This window comes from Drosophila sechellia, chromosome 3L (assembly GCF_004382195.2).
Source record: "Drosophila sechellia strain sech25 chromosome 3L, ASM438219v1, whole genome shotgun sequence".
NCBI classification, from domain to species: Eukaryota; Metazoa; Arthropoda; class Insecta; order Diptera; family Drosophilidae; genus Drosophila; species Drosophila sechellia.
Genome location: NC_045951.1, coordinates 21,406,640 through 21,421,332, shown reverse-complemented (window position 1 = coordinate 21,421,332; position 14,693 = coordinate 21,406,640). Strand labels below are relative to the sequence as shown.

Genomic DNA, 14,693 nt, shown 5'->3' with positions numbered 1-14,693 from the left:
CTTCATGAATATCGGTGCGCCATCGAATCGATGTCTACCTTCCGTTTGACCAACCGAATTCATTACTTAGTCGTGTTCTTCGCCTGTAATCTTGGGTTTCAGCACTTAGCAAACCAGAAGCAGAGCTGGCTGCTGGTACTGCGCGGGTGGAACTGCCGTCTTACCTTCTATCCCTAATGTATGCGCATTGCCAAAGTAAGTCCTGCCAGTCCTTGGCGAAAGGACTCTTCTTACGCCCTGGCTCGCCTGGCCCGCCTGCCCCCTTGCGCCTTTTTTGCGCAGGCAGTGAAAAATTCACTTACAAAACACTTACGCTGACACCTTGCCACGCCCCCGCGCACACACACCAGCATCGAATGGGCGCGGCTAAGGGAACTTGTGCATTGCTGCAGAAACTTCATCAAATCCAAGCTAATCACACTTTGATTTGCATTTTGTAACGAAGAGGAGCAAGAACTTTCCAAGCAAAAAGCGCATCGCCACCACGAGCACTTAACTCTAAGCGTTGCCCCGACATTGATGAATGAAGTAGCCCCTCCTCTGTCCTGCTCCTCCCCCACCCCCCGACATTGCCGTCGACTGCATCTGGTAATTATGCTAATGAGATGTCTTCAGTTAGAAGGGAAGTAGACTTGGCTGCCTCTGCCACTTCAGTTAAATGCAATTAATTATATTTTTTATGCCACCAAGAAACTTGGGGATTCGATTATATAAGCGCATAAGGATATGCAAATGTAAGAGTGTTTTGATGGCTTTGAACCGTATAATACATATTAATTAGGGTATTATTGATTAATGTGGGTATGTACGGATAAGAAATGTCAGCTTGGCACTCTATTCGTGAAGATTGTTTAACGAGTCCAGAGTGGAAAACACCTAGATATGTACTCTACAAGATTCTCTGGTTAATACTTGGGTCATCCGCTTGATTCTTTCTAGAACTCGGTGTGCTCGTACCCGCCGTTGTCGTAGATAGCCATGCTGTTCTGGTTTGAGGCCGTGAAGCTCACCTTCTTGGCCATCGGCGCCACAGGCGGTCGCTTTCCAGCCTTCGGGGTGGGCGTGCCCTCGGGCGTGGCCGCTGCATTGACCTTGGCCGCCGAGCGACGCGCCTGCAGGAGCTTCACTGACTTCCGGTTGAGTGCCAGATTCTTGAGGTTCAGCTCGTCGTCTCCGAAAAAACGGCGTTCAAAGTTGAACACCAGATTGCTGTAGTCGCTGTGCTGCTTGTCCCGCGTCTCGTGAAGCCGAAAGATCGTCTGCCGTCGCACCATGCTCTCCCTGTGCTCCCCTTCCAAAGAATTCATCATCACCTCGTCGTAGTGGGGGTCCCCGTCCTCGTCGTCGTCGAAGAGCCTCTTGGGTCGCTGCAACTTCCGCGCTATACTGACAGCACTGCCCTTCAGCTCGGTGGCGGCATCCTCGTCAGTAAACTGACCTCCTGTTCGGAACCAGTCCACCTGAGTAGTGGCCAGTAGCTGGCACAGGGTAGCGAAGCGGTGGAAGAACATCGCCAGGAACTGGATGATCAGGATCAGTCCAAAGAAAATCACAAAGCACAGGCCAATGGGATCCAGTTCTTTGTACTGCCTGTAGATGCCAACCATCAGGTTGTCCCTGTCGAAGGACACAAAGTCTGTGGGATCAATAGGCCACTCGAGGTGCAGGAACTCCTTCTTCAGCTGCAGCAGGAACACAATGAGCACAAAGATCGCATTCACCATCACAAAGGCGAAGGCGATCATGTTTCTCAGCTCCTTAAGTCCATCGGCCATCGCCTGCTTCTGCTCCCTACTCAGTTCCAGTGGCTTCAAATACTGCTTGATCAGATCCTTCCAGAATCTCTGCTCCATCAACGACACTTCGCCCAGCTCCGAATCGATCAATAGCGGATCATTTAGCCAGCCTGGCAGGTAGCTACTCGCTTCATCGGCTGCGTCCTTGCCGTCGTCCTTGAGCACTGGAGCCTCTCGAGTGCCCCACGAAACATCGTTCATGTTGAACACAGAAAAGATCATGAGAAGCATGTACATCGAAGGGATGGTTATGTAGTAGATGACTCCGCACAGCAATGCCCAGAACTCCTGCGGATGCATAAAACCTGGGAAACCGGGAAACGAAGATTAGAATTGAGAACTTCAAACGAATTGCAATTTCTTAACGTTACTTTTTAACTTTAACTTGCGGCCTAATTCAAAATTCTACATGGGCCAATCCCTCACCTGCAATTGTGATCTGCACAGCTACGAGCAGGAAGAACAGCGATGCAGGAGCCAGGGGTCCGTCCTCCAGCATCTGGACAATGATGCCGATGAGGACAGCCATCATGACCAGGCAGTAAACGGAGCTAATGACGAATGCTATCAGCAGTTGAAACTTCTGCTTAAGGTAGACACAGGCCAGAATGAATAAGAGGATCGGAAAGAAATTCCAGAGGAAAGCGGTCCAGATGTCAATGGAAAACACGGCCACCAAGGCGCCCACCATCATGAGGAATATGGTGCCCGGTCCTAGCACGGTTCCGATCATCAGCATTCCCTGATACCACACGTACATCGTTGATATAGAGTTGTTCTTCTTCACTACGGTGTCCGCATCAGCCAGGATATCGAAGATGTTGGCTATGGTGGAGGGCACCCAACGACGTCGTTGGTTGTAGAACTCGTTAAAGCTCTCTGGTGCGTGGGTGTACGCATCCGAGGCGGCGCAGTACTCCACCCGGGAGCCGGCCTTCAAGAGTAGCGTGCACAGCCAGCGGTCCTCGCCCTGGTCGTACTGCACCATCTTCATCGCCTCCGAGCTGATCATCGTGTACCGCTTCATCACACTGTTCTCCATCAGGGCGCTGGCCCGGAACAGACTGAAGCATCCCGGACTGCAGAGCACGCAACCGATGACATGCTCCGTCGCCTTTTGCAGCCAGTGTCCAATGGCGTACTCAAATCTCTGGTACCACACCATCGGACCCCTGCCCACCGGGTGAATCCGACCGCAGGCAGCTCCCAGCTCGTCCACGGCCTTCATTCGATCGATCAGCAACTGCACAGCCCGCGGCTGGAAGTCTATATCTCCGTCCAGGGCCAAAATAAAGGTGTTCTCTGCAATAACCGCCTTTCGGCGGGGCGACAGCTCCTTCGTCTCCATAATCCTATATCCCAGAAGATAGTACATGTACATGACCTGCGACCAGCGCTTCTTGTGCCGGATCTTGTCCTTGTTCTTCAGGTGGGCCACCATTTTAGTACGTCCTGGCAGGGTCCACACCAAGCGGCCTCCGTAGGGAGTCTCGATCTTCAGAGGGGGCTTTATGCGGATGTTCACTCCGTAGACCTCAAAGGCTGCCTTGTCGATAGTTCGGGTTAGGGTCTTCACATACTCGTTGATGGGTGGGTTACGCTTGTTCTGGCACTGACGCGGATCCGAAACGAATGCATCGTCGAAGAAGATGTTGGCTATGAAAATATAGGAAAAATAAAATGTTGAAAAATCTAATCCTTACTGTCACCTCAAGCTAGTTTAAGCTGCAGAAACATTTGGCTTCAAATTAGGTTCTTGTTACAGAATTGATATTCAAAATTTTTTTTCAATTCACTTTTCATTTCGACTATGCGTTATGATCAGATTAGTCCAATTTAAGTAGACGCACGATATGATTCTCACAGCAGGTTTAAATTAATGCTTTAAATTAAACAAGAAGGGGAGTTAGCTTCGGCAACGAAAAGCATAGATACCTTGCAGTCAATTTCTATAAGAAAAAGTCAGATTTATACCGAAAAAGGAAAAGAAATGGTTTGGCTTCCAAAAATTCTCAATTACTTTATCATCTGAAATTTTAAAGGCAATAAAATATTGCCATGACTAAAAGCAACTAGCTTTGGTGCACAGACACTATATTTCGTAAGACGGACAGACGGACATGGCTATTTCAACTCGGCTGTTGATACTTATTATGAATATCTATACCAAATCAATATACCCTGTGCAAAGGCATAAGAATTTTCGAGTTATAATCCGTTTTGAATTGAATGTTTGCGTTTAAGCCCATTATTTATTCTCCGTGTAGGGGCGGTGTTGCGGAGATCGTAAAGTTGCCGCCGACAGTTGCCGACGCTTGGCTTAAAGCCATTTTGGCAAGCGCGGAAATGAAGTCGCCAAGCGCTATAAATAGAGCTGCAAGCAGCGTGCCGAGCTGCATAAATTCCCACTTTGACACATTTAAATGCGCAATGCAAATGTAGCCAGTGAGGACTGGAGAAGACACCAGCTGCTTCTGCATCAGCATCAGCATCTTCACCCGCAAAGTTTGGCCCATTTACATACTTTCCAATTCATAGTACTCGTCGTCCGCCTTGCCGCCGTTGAGGTGCGTCCTGGCCATGCGGCGGGCGCATTGATCCTCATCCAAGCGGACAATTGACTTGAGGAACTCCATCATCTCGTCCTCGGTCTCGTGCCACATGGTGGCGCACACAATCAGCTGCGGCACCTTGTCCTCCTCCTGGATGTCCCGGCTGGCATTGATGTCGGCTGCCAGAGCCACCACAGGATCCCTCGGCGCGGTTAGGTCGCTCTGCCGGGAGAAACAGATGCAGGTGGGTTTAGTTTAAGCTCCGAATGATTGCAGTGCATACCAAGTGGGTATTTGAGAAATCCAATGCGGTATTTGCGGAGCCTCAAGAGCACGAAAATTCTTGGCAAGGGCTCCGGCATTAATTTGGCAACAGAGCACAACTGCACACAAGATAAACCTCAAAATTCATTTCAAGCTAAGCAACGTATTTGGTATGCAGTACAGCAGATTAATCCTAACTAGAATGAAAGTATTTATTAATATTTCACGTATTTTAAGGACTTAAAGGTCGGTTCAGCCTGCCTAATGTAGCAAGGCCATTACGAATGCACATAATTCGCATGGCCCCTAAATTATGCCCTTAAAATCAACTCGTATGCCCTGATTTTAATTACTTTAATGTCTTTATGCTGGGTAGGCCCCGAAAACATGCGAGTGGAGCTGAAGCACTTTTAATTAAGTTTACACCCACCGAAAACCCATCCCAGTGCTGGCATCCCAGCCGTGCCCCTCCCCGAAAAGGACGAAACGCAAACATTTCCTGAACTTTGCAGTTTCCCCGTCATTTAACTTAATTACATTGCCTGACATTTGAAGCGCACATCAGTAGTGCCGGCAGTCCGGGCCCCTCCGCCGGAATAGTCAAAAATGGATGTGGGTGCACGGATTGGCACAAGAGCTGCAGGAAGCTGCGAACTTGGCGAGATGATTGATGCCAGGCAGGCGCCTGATTACAATAATTCATTAACATGCCCTCAACTTGCCTCGCATCTGATTTGGAGCACTCAATTCTGCAGGCAGCGACCCCCGCTCACCTTGATGGCCAAATACTCCTCGCTCCAGTCCACGATCCGCCGGTTCATCATCGAGCACTGGTCCACCAGCAGGCCGCAGTACCATGGACACACGAAGAGCTTCTCGGTTGGGGCGTTCCTGTCATTGTGGGGCTGCCAGATGTGCAGGCAGGTCCACACCTGGGCCAGCCACCACAGCGGCCACAGCCAGAGGGCGTAGTCGAGGCATCTCTGGCCCAGCTCCTCCACACTCCCGCCCAGCGCCAGGAGCGAGAGGTAGTCCGGCATGAGGCCGTGCAGGGAGCACGGGTCCGAGGCCCGCAGCTGGGCCAGAAAGGTAGCCAGGCCGACGGTGGCAGGTCCTGCCAGGCTGAGGGGCAGCGCGTAGCTGAACTTCTGGATCTTGATTTTGCAGGCGAACTTACCGAAAATGTGGCACAGGTACGCGGCACCCACCTGGGCCGCCAGTGCGTAGAAAACCGCATTCGGACTAGACTGCATGGTGAACAGTGTCCTGCGTGGAGGCGCTGTGATTGATACGTTGGCCTGTGCTGAAAGCAGCGCATCGGGGTCACCATTAGACTGCTAAAAGTTCATAGAAAATGGGAAGCTTAAACACCTCTATCCTTAAATTTTACTATCTGTATTAAAATGAATGGTAACCTCGGGCCTTAATGACTGGACTACACTTACCACCAGCGTAATGAGATGTGGTCGCCAGGCATCCCGGAACCTACTAAAGTACTCCACAAATTCGTGGCCATGCAGGATGAAGCCCATCCCCGCGAAAACCAACACCTTCAGAGGCGCCAGGTACAGGTAGGTGTGGTATCGGGATCGGGTACAGCGGATGGTGCGAATTATATAGGCTGCCGGAGGAAGAATGTATGAGGAATCAGTACTTTCGCACTTAGAATTCTCTGAACAATTACGCTGAGCCTAATGCATTTTGTGTTGCATAATTTCAAAGGAACAATGTCGCATGCAATGGAGTATACGATGCAATTGCTCACAGTCGAAAACATAACATATAACTACTACGGCTAATGATATTCCATATAATATAATACTAATTAATATTGAGGCATATATGATAACCCCAATCCGGACAAAGTCCCCCGTGGAATTGCAATTATTCGGTCTAACTTTAAATTGGCACTTTACGATGAAAGTAAATGTCATCTATGACCACTATAATTAATAATAAACTAAGTGCTTAAGAGTCCAGGATGATAACCAGGGCCAGGGTGATAACTTTCAAAGCGCCTTTGAATACCAAAAGAGCCTAGTAGATATCTATATCTATATATCTATATATGTATGTATCTATATATGTATGTATGTACGTATTGTCGGGAACTAGTCATTAAGCAAGCACATACCGATGGCCTCGTGAGTGTTGGCGAAGTTTTCCCACCAGCGAAACGAGATGAGGAGCAGCGGAATGGCCAGCAGCTGGACCTCCAGACTGTCGCTCAGCGAGGGCCAGACCAGGAAGACGCTGCCCTGCGCCACCAGGGCCAGGATGGAGAGCACGAGGACCAGGCTGTCCGCCGATCTCCAGTGCACCCGCGTTCCCGTCAGCAGGTCTGAAACGTCGAGCAGCCGGGGCAATCAATTTAATTGTTGTCAGTCGGTGCCTAGGCACCGATAACATCTGGGCTCTGGGCTGGTCGGGAGGGGAACTTACTAAGCAGGGCAGGCACGAAGCAGACGCAGCAGCCCAGAATCGCTCCGCGCGTCACATCCAGGGCCGGCAGCACGGTGAAGGTGAGCAGGGCCAGACCAACGACGTGCAGGAGTTCAAAGAGCGTGACCTGATTGGCGGGGGCTTATCAATCAATCTATGTCGGGGTTAGGGTGGCTCGAAAGCTCGAGTGGGTGGGTGGCGCCATTTGAGGGGCTACACTCACTTGTGGTTTTTAAATCTAGTGACATTTTCAGCTTAATTGTTAGGCGCTGTGATATACTAAACTTGACGATTTAAGACGGCTAAGCTATTTCTTTTATGAAACGAATGATATAGGGGTAATTTGAATCGTATCGAACTTATTATATTATTTAGCTGAATATTGTGATTTGACACTACGAGTATTTAACATTCCAATTTCCTTTAAGTTATGCAACGCACATAAAACAAAATATTTATAAATATTTAACAAAATACAAAGCTTTTATCTAGCAAAGAGATTAGTCAAAAGTGATTTACTTCACTTCGAACGTGTAGGTAAACATATTACTCGGAATCGAGCCACCCTATCTGTACCCCCACGGAACAAATACCCACCAGTCCCACTTCGAGTCCGCTGGGTCGCTGCTCGCGCTTGAACATGCAGATGCGCAGGGCGCGCAGAAAAGTGAGCAGCTCGGGGGCGGTGAATGCAAAGATCAGGGCCCAGACCCAGGCGATTTGGTCCAGCTCGCTGGCCACCGCCTCCACTTGGCCGTGCCGGAGTACTGCGAAGCGGAAGAAGCGCAGTGGAAGTGCTACTCAAGCAAATAAGTTAACTGTACTCACGATACTTGCTGCACACTTGCACGCGTGGCCCGGTGCCACCTGTGTTTCCGGCCATGTAGAGATAAACCAAGTTGGCGAACACGCTCGTGGCAAGAACGACCGCGAAGACAAGGAGGTAGATGCAGAGCTTGAAGAGCTTAAGGCAGAACTGGAGCTTCTTCCAGTCGGCATCGGATCCGCTCGTCTTCTTGGACGGCGGGTCCTGGAAGGAGTCCCATAGCGACGGTTTGTCCCGCTGCTTCCTGGAAGCAGTCGGAAGCAATGGTTATCGGTGACATCATATCCCGATTGGGGACGGACCCACCGACTGCGCATGAAGTAGTCACCGCTTTCGTAGTCTCCTCCGCTCATGTCTATGTGGTCCCATGGGCACTCCAAAACTGATTGGCACTCGGCATTTGGTTCTCCGGACCTGGCCATCCGATCGGGCGATCGTCAGATCGGAGATAAGGTTGCGATATCATCGATGCAAGGCGCACAAGTTGTCATCGAGTCCCGATAAGAAACCTTCCGAAGCCACAGACCCACTGACTATAATTGCCATTACAAATGCCATCAAATCGAATCACAGCAGCGCTAACCATTCATAAAATTCACAAGGCGTGTTTTAGGGTTACTATTGTTCCCATTTATTATACCTCATTGTGGGTTTGGCTTTGTTTGTACTTCTTATTCCGACAAAGAACTCGGTGCATGTGTTCTTCACCCCTGCTATTGGTTACACTTAGTTGTTTGGGTTGTTTATTTGCTGTCCGACATGGCACTTCAAAGTTTCTACTCACCTTCTCCAGTATCTACGATATCAGCGGGCTACAACCGAGACAATGGTGGGCTACTCGAGTTCACTACAAACATTGAATTGTTTGTAAAGTGTGTTTGATCAGTTAAATGATCGTTACATTTACACAGTTTGAAGTGCTTCTCGCCATGAACAGATTACACTGGTGTCATTCATGGCTGAACGGAATTAATATGAAGTCTAATAGTCTGATTTTTGTTGCCAGATCTTTTTATTGCTATGACTTATTGCTATGACTTATTGCTATAAAGAAATGTCCAATTTTTATGCAGGGGTAAACCTGATTATTACTTAATAATCTAGGTTGAATGATAATTACGTTGCGATTTCAAATATTTCTATATATTTCAAAAGAATTATTATAGATAAAAACTCTTTGATCGTTTTATTGAAATTATGGTAATTTTTCAGATTGATCGCGCTTTTAGGCATCTCAAGATATCCCTGTGTATTGAAATATATGTACTGAACTTTAAAAGCTAGAAAGCTGATATTAATCATGTATTTTCGACACAAACTGACAAATATCTTTTTATTCATCGTTTGTCTTGCCAATTTGTATCGATTTCGCCGAAAATGTTTTTCTAACATCCACAAACCGGTTAAGCTGTCACTCGTGTTTTAAAAAGGAATCAAGAGAGAATGCTATAGTCGAGTTCCCCGACTATCAGATACAAAATGTTTATCAAATTGATAGAAACTTACAAGACTAAAAAAATATAAGAATTTTAAAACATTTGCAGTCTTGGGCGGTTTGTGGGCGTTAGAGTGCGCGTGGCACAACGATTTTAAATAAATAAAAAAATTAATAACATATCAAAACATTGCCGTTTTGGGTTGTTTATGGACGATCGAGTGGGCGTGGCACAACAAACTTCCGCTAAATTGCTAAATCGCAATTCGAAAATAACGTACTTTTGGGCCATCGCATATTTTTGAGTTGCCACCCCGATTTCTACACTTGTGTATTCGATACTAATCGACATTGGATTCTAGTATAAATAGTTCCTCCACCTCCCGTATGGGGGCGCCACAATTCGTGTAGATGTTATGTATAACTACACACGCCTTCATGTGTCTTTAAGTAAAATATTTTCCATACTTTGCTTTAAAATGAAGCACGCAAAAATGCTCTAATTTGCAGCCCCGTTTAAAATCTATTCGCTTAAGGTACGCTTACCAAATCCGAGGGGAGTTCAATTTTATTACTTACTCATAAATAAAATAATTGCATTGATCGACAGAGATACTTATGCACGCGCAATAAATTTAAACCTACATACATACATAGATAAGTACAACTTGTGAAAGGAGGAGACTCCCGATGTATACATATAAAACAAACAAACACACTAACAAAACTAAAAAATGGCTTCTAAGACTTAAAAAGGTTGCTAAATGCTGATAAAAAAAATATCACGGATATCACGACGCTTTCTCACCACGCCGCTTGGCCTGGTTCAAGTCGCGTGCCTCCTCCATGGTCGTTGGAAGCACCTTGTCCGCCGTCTCGGGAAAGGCCAGGGTCAGGAAGCCACTGATCAGGGCGAAGGTAGCGAACAGGATCTGCGGGGCGTAAATGTAGTACTTGGCCTGGAAGAAACAAGGGCATAGAATTAGCTGATCGAGCCCGTAAAGATAATTCCGTTCTAACCAGTAGAGGGGTTTGTGGGGCCAGCATGGATCCTATGCGTCCCACCATGGAGCAGAGCGACAACAGGGTGTTTCGCACGTTGGTGGGAAAGATCTCCGAGGTGAAGAAGTACAAGATCTGGAAGCTGCAGGTGATGGCCAGCTTTCCAATTAGGAACAGGGTAAGAGAGCCCGCGTAGTTATCTAAGGGGAAATCAGTCACATTCAAGAGAACTTTTAGCTAGAAGATCATGTTCATTCACCTGCTGGCACTGCGGCAGAGGCGCCCATGCAAATGGCACAGAGCAGCATCGAGGCGCAGAGGGAATGCCTCCTGCCGACGCGGTCCATGATGACCAAGGGGAGCAGCAGGCCAGGGATCTGGATGAAACCGTTCAGCATGAAGTTGGTGTACTTGTTGCCGCCCAAGTTAACCGAGTTCAGGCTAAGACCCAGGGCGATCAGCGTGTGCGTGAACCAGCAAAGGCAACAGTTGGCTATCCGCAGCGAGAAAAAGACCACGGCTCGCATTATTGGATACTGGCTCTCGTTGGCCTGGCTGAGCTTCTGTCGATTGCTGGTCAAGAGATCGTTCACTTGCTCCTCCGGCAGCGGCCGCTTGTTAATCCGCGCCGCCCGTCGCAGCACATTGGACGCCTTCTCCTCGGCACCCTGGCTGAGCAGCCAGCGGACGCTCTCCGGCAAGATCCACAAAAATAGGATCTGCAGCACAGCCGGAGCGTACAGCACCCGGAGCAGCCAGCGCCAGTGCTGCACTTGGGAAGCCAGGAATCCGAGGAAGGCCTCGCCCAGCGCGTAGAAGATAGTGATGATTGTGGCCGCAGCCACTCGCCTCTTCGGACCAACCAGCTCGATTGCCAGCAGGAAGGCGGTGGGGAAGAGGGTGCTACCCACGGCCATGTCCAGGAACTCGAACACCAGGAACATGGAGTAGTTGCTCGACAGCGACCGGATCACGCCCATTAGAGCACTCAGGGATCCGGCTACAGCTAGCATGGTGCGTCGTCCGTATCTGGGGTAGATGAAGATGCTGTTAGACTGCAAATACTCTTACCAAACAGGGACAGGTACTTACCGATCCGCAAAGTATCCTCCCAGGGGTATGCCCACGAATTGGCCCACATTGTTGATAGTGCCCACCATGGAAAGCTTCCACTCGTCCTCACAGTATATTCCAAACTTAGGAGATGGTATGTTAATATTGTTACTTTACTAGTTATAAGGTTTCCACACTTCATTAATTAAATTCATATATGCAAAGAAAATTATATTTATATCAAATACGGGAACAGCCGAAATACGATTAGTTGTGAAAATAATATTTGAATTAAATATAGGAAAAGTAATACTGTAAACAAATCGATACAAATATTTGAATTAAATATGCTTTTAATACTTTTAGTTCTTAAGCCGCAAATATTATCACGTACATTTATGATACGTGTTTAATTGGGTATAAAGTAATATAGTTACTGAAAATTGCACTATGATTGAGTTATTTACCTAGCAAGTAATTTGCAATATTCGTTTTAATGATTGACACTGTGTTAATAACTTCCTCCTGAAGATAACCCACTCCAACTTGTTATCAAATTAAAAATCTCACACTGAACTTCCACCAATTGAGTCTATCAACACACCTACGCCCTTAACTTCGTCTACCCACCTCCGTTGATATGGTCTTTTCCTCGTCCCTGAACTTGAAGTCGCGTCCACAGGTCTCCGGCGTAACAGTGAAGTACTCCTTGAGGCAGTATTGTCCAGATGGGTCCGTGTATCCCGAGATAGCCCCCGATAGGTTGGTGGCGTACCGATGACAGTCGTCCCAGGCGGAGTTCTTCTTGGGGATGGTGAAGCCCAGCCAGTCCTCTTCATACACGCTGCTGGGACTATCGCACTGCGGAACAGTGCACCTGGGACAATTGGGAAATCGGAGATCTTGACCAGCCATTTTATTTGATGAACCTATTGCCTACCTGTGCACAACGGTGCTCGCCGTGAAAACATAGGATATGGAGAAGAAGGCGTTGAAGAGCATGGGAACGCAGAGCAGAACATAGTTGATGATCTGATAGCGCCCGAACTGCCCGATTCGGACTAGAATCGCATCCAGAGAGTTGTCGTCATCCCCACCAGCCGTCTGCGTCGCCGCCTCCGCATCCGCATGGCCATTGGTCTTGGGATCGCTCGGCCTGTTTCCATTTCCCTCCTTCTGGCTGGTCATAATGTGTGTGATATTATGTATGTATATCCGTACAATCAATTGACCACCAGCCACGTGGTGGATGCACTTCTTCTAATCGCTGTTTTATAACTCGCGGCGCGCGATCTTTTCGCCCCGTTAGTTCTGCGGTGTATTTATAGACGCTCTGGAGCGTCTCGCTGGGAGCAGTGCCACTCAACGAATGATTTAACCACATCAACAGTGCTGTGTTTTGATTCTGGTCTTTGATTCTCTTCCGATGGCTCGCTCTCGCGTTCTATTTTTAATCCGTCCGCTCTTCTCCATACTGCCCTCTTATCGGGGTCTTATCAGGCCCCAATCCGAAACTATATGCATATGTGTACTTTCATGGGATGGGAGAGCTTCGACTTTTTATACCTGTTACTCGTAGACTGAAAGGGTATACTAGACTCGTTGAAAAGTATGTAACATGTACAAGGGAGCATTGAGATAATATATGTATATAAATTTTATGCTTAGCAACCAATTGAATGGTTTTATAACATAGAAACTAATAGTAGCAACGAAAATAACATAGAATGATAAAATTACAATTTTTATTAATAACTTAGATTGGATGAAAGTTCAGGCTACACTGACGTTCATTGCCTAACTCTTCAAAGATCTCATGGTCGTTGGGTTAGCCAAAGAAGCCGCTAGGTGGCTGGTGTCGCCATCAAGTCAGTCGTTGTACGACTTGAATTTCGATTGATTGTGGGGATGCTGAGGTCGTTAGAGATCTCGCATAGATTCTCGCATACCAGGCTCAACGCTCGGTTTTTGACCCTTTGCACTCTCATTATGTTGGAACTGTTAGCTGGGACTTATTTCCATTGATAGTCACCTCGCTACAGAGGTCCAAAAAATTTTGGGTTTGACCAGACGCTTCGAATCTACACGTCGAGCAGGCGATAAAGGCTGTGTTAGCCTACGTTTCCAAAGGAGAACCCGGTTCTCTGGGATATGGCATGTCAAAGGTGTAAGGGGTGTATAATTCAGGACCCAAATCACAACCTTGCGGAACGTTAACTCGTCTCTTTCGCCTCTCACTTCCACTATGAATTTTCGCTCATTACAAGAAGACATTACGAGAAGATATTGATCAGGAGGAGGGTTCTTAGCATAAAAGGCAATCTTCCTTCACATCTAAGAAGTTTAGTAAAGATGTATTGACCGTTTTCAATGTCATCTAGGATTTGCTGTGTTACTCGATGAGCTTGTTCTGGGGTTCCGTTGCGATTCCGAAAGCCGAGCACTTTAAGTTCTGAATGGGTTAGCAGATATCAATAGATATCAATGGTGCGCAGCTATGGCTTATCTCTCAGACGACGAGACATGGTGTCTGGTTTTGGGTGGTGGGTTGTAGCCAGCAGCTGTTTAGCCTGTTCGCTCCACTGGGTCAACAAGTTGGCCAGCCTGGCACGTTGGCCGCCTTATCTTACGCCATTTGCGCCATGTCATTGACTTTGGGTGTATGATTGCCTTTACACTTGGCTCGCACTACCCGCCCGTGTGGTGATTAAGCGGAGGGGCAGAAACTGTGTACCCAAGACCAGAGCCCGAATGACAGTCTATTCGATCGATCCGCCGATTGTTGACCAGATTGATAAATCAATGATTAGTTTCGACGAAGCCACAGTAAGTGGTAGGTAGCTCGTGAATTATTGGCGCGCTGTAATTGCTTGATAGATGTACGACACAACCCCTCTGAATGGCAGCCATAAATCGAAAATATCTCGCGGAAAGGCTTGTCATCCAGCTGATAAGCCCCGATTCCAAACTGAATTAGATAAATACCCAAAATGAGCAATTGTTGATTTTGTTAAGCCCTTCCACCGTAAGCGCCATTACAATAACAAATTTAGATAACCATTAATTAATATGTATACAAATGTGTTTGATATATGTACAAATATTAATTAGAACAATGCTGAGGGCCCCGCAATTCTTGGAAGTTGATTCATTCTCGTAGCACGTAAATCAGTTTGAACATTGTAATTGTAACGATTGTAACTTGTGGCGCCATCTGTTGGTCATGAAGGCTTTAAGTTGGCTCCTTCCCTCAGCAAATTTCGTAAATGAAGGAGCCGATTCATCAGCGTGAAAAAGTAGACGCGTATTAGTGCATACAGAAA

At 47.3% G+C, this 14,693-nt stretch overlaps 2 protein-coding genes across 3 annotated transcripts; both read right to left on the bottom strand.

The window, feature by feature from the left end:
- Positions 1 to 932: 932 nt before the first annotated feature.
- LOC6616529 (chitin synthase chs-2) lies at positions 933 to 8,244 on the bottom strand. Of its 2 annotated transcripts, XM_032718961.1 has the most exons (10): positions 8,187 to 8,244; positions 7,883 to 8,124; positions 7,652 to 7,821; positions 7,055 to 7,181; positions 6,747 to 6,953; positions 6,058 to 6,233; positions 5,386 to 5,949; positions 4,321 to 4,570; positions 2,223 to 3,452; positions 933 to 2,101 (listed from the first exon to the last, which is right to left on the bottom strand). In XM_032718961.1, exons 1-10 carry the CDS (start codon positions 8,231 to 8,233, stop codon positions 936 to 938), a joined length of 4,179 nt encoding a protein of 1,392 aa, XP_032574852.1. In that variant the 5' UTR covers positions 8,234 to 8,244; the 3' UTR covers positions 933 to 935. The 2 variants fall into 2 exon arrangements, with proteins under 2 accessions (XP_032574852.1, XP_032574853.1); XM_032718962.1 differs by lacking the exons at positions 5,386 to 5,949; positions 6,058 to 6,233; positions 6,747 to 6,953; ... (2 more) ...; positions 7,883 to 8,124; positions 8,187 to 8,244 and adding an exon at positions 4,632 to 4,726.
- Positions 8,245 to 9,852: 1,608 nt separating this feature from the next.
- LOC6616528 (organic cation transporter protein) lies at positions 9,853 to 12,746 on the bottom strand. Its single transcript, XM_002040851.2, has 6 exons — positions 12,311 to 12,746; positions 12,001 to 12,247; positions 11,410 to 11,513; positions 10,577 to 11,346; positions 10,336 to 10,517; positions 9,853 to 10,274 (listed from the first exon to the last, which is right to left on the bottom strand). The coding sequence occupies exons 1-6, from the start codon at positions 12,556 to 12,558 to the stop codon at positions 10,107 to 10,109; spliced, it is 1,719 nt and encodes a 572-aa protein (XP_002040887.1). The 5' UTR covers positions 12,559 to 12,746; the 3' UTR covers positions 9,853 to 10,106.
- Between the last annotated feature and the right edge of the window lie 1,947 nt (positions 12,747 to 14,693).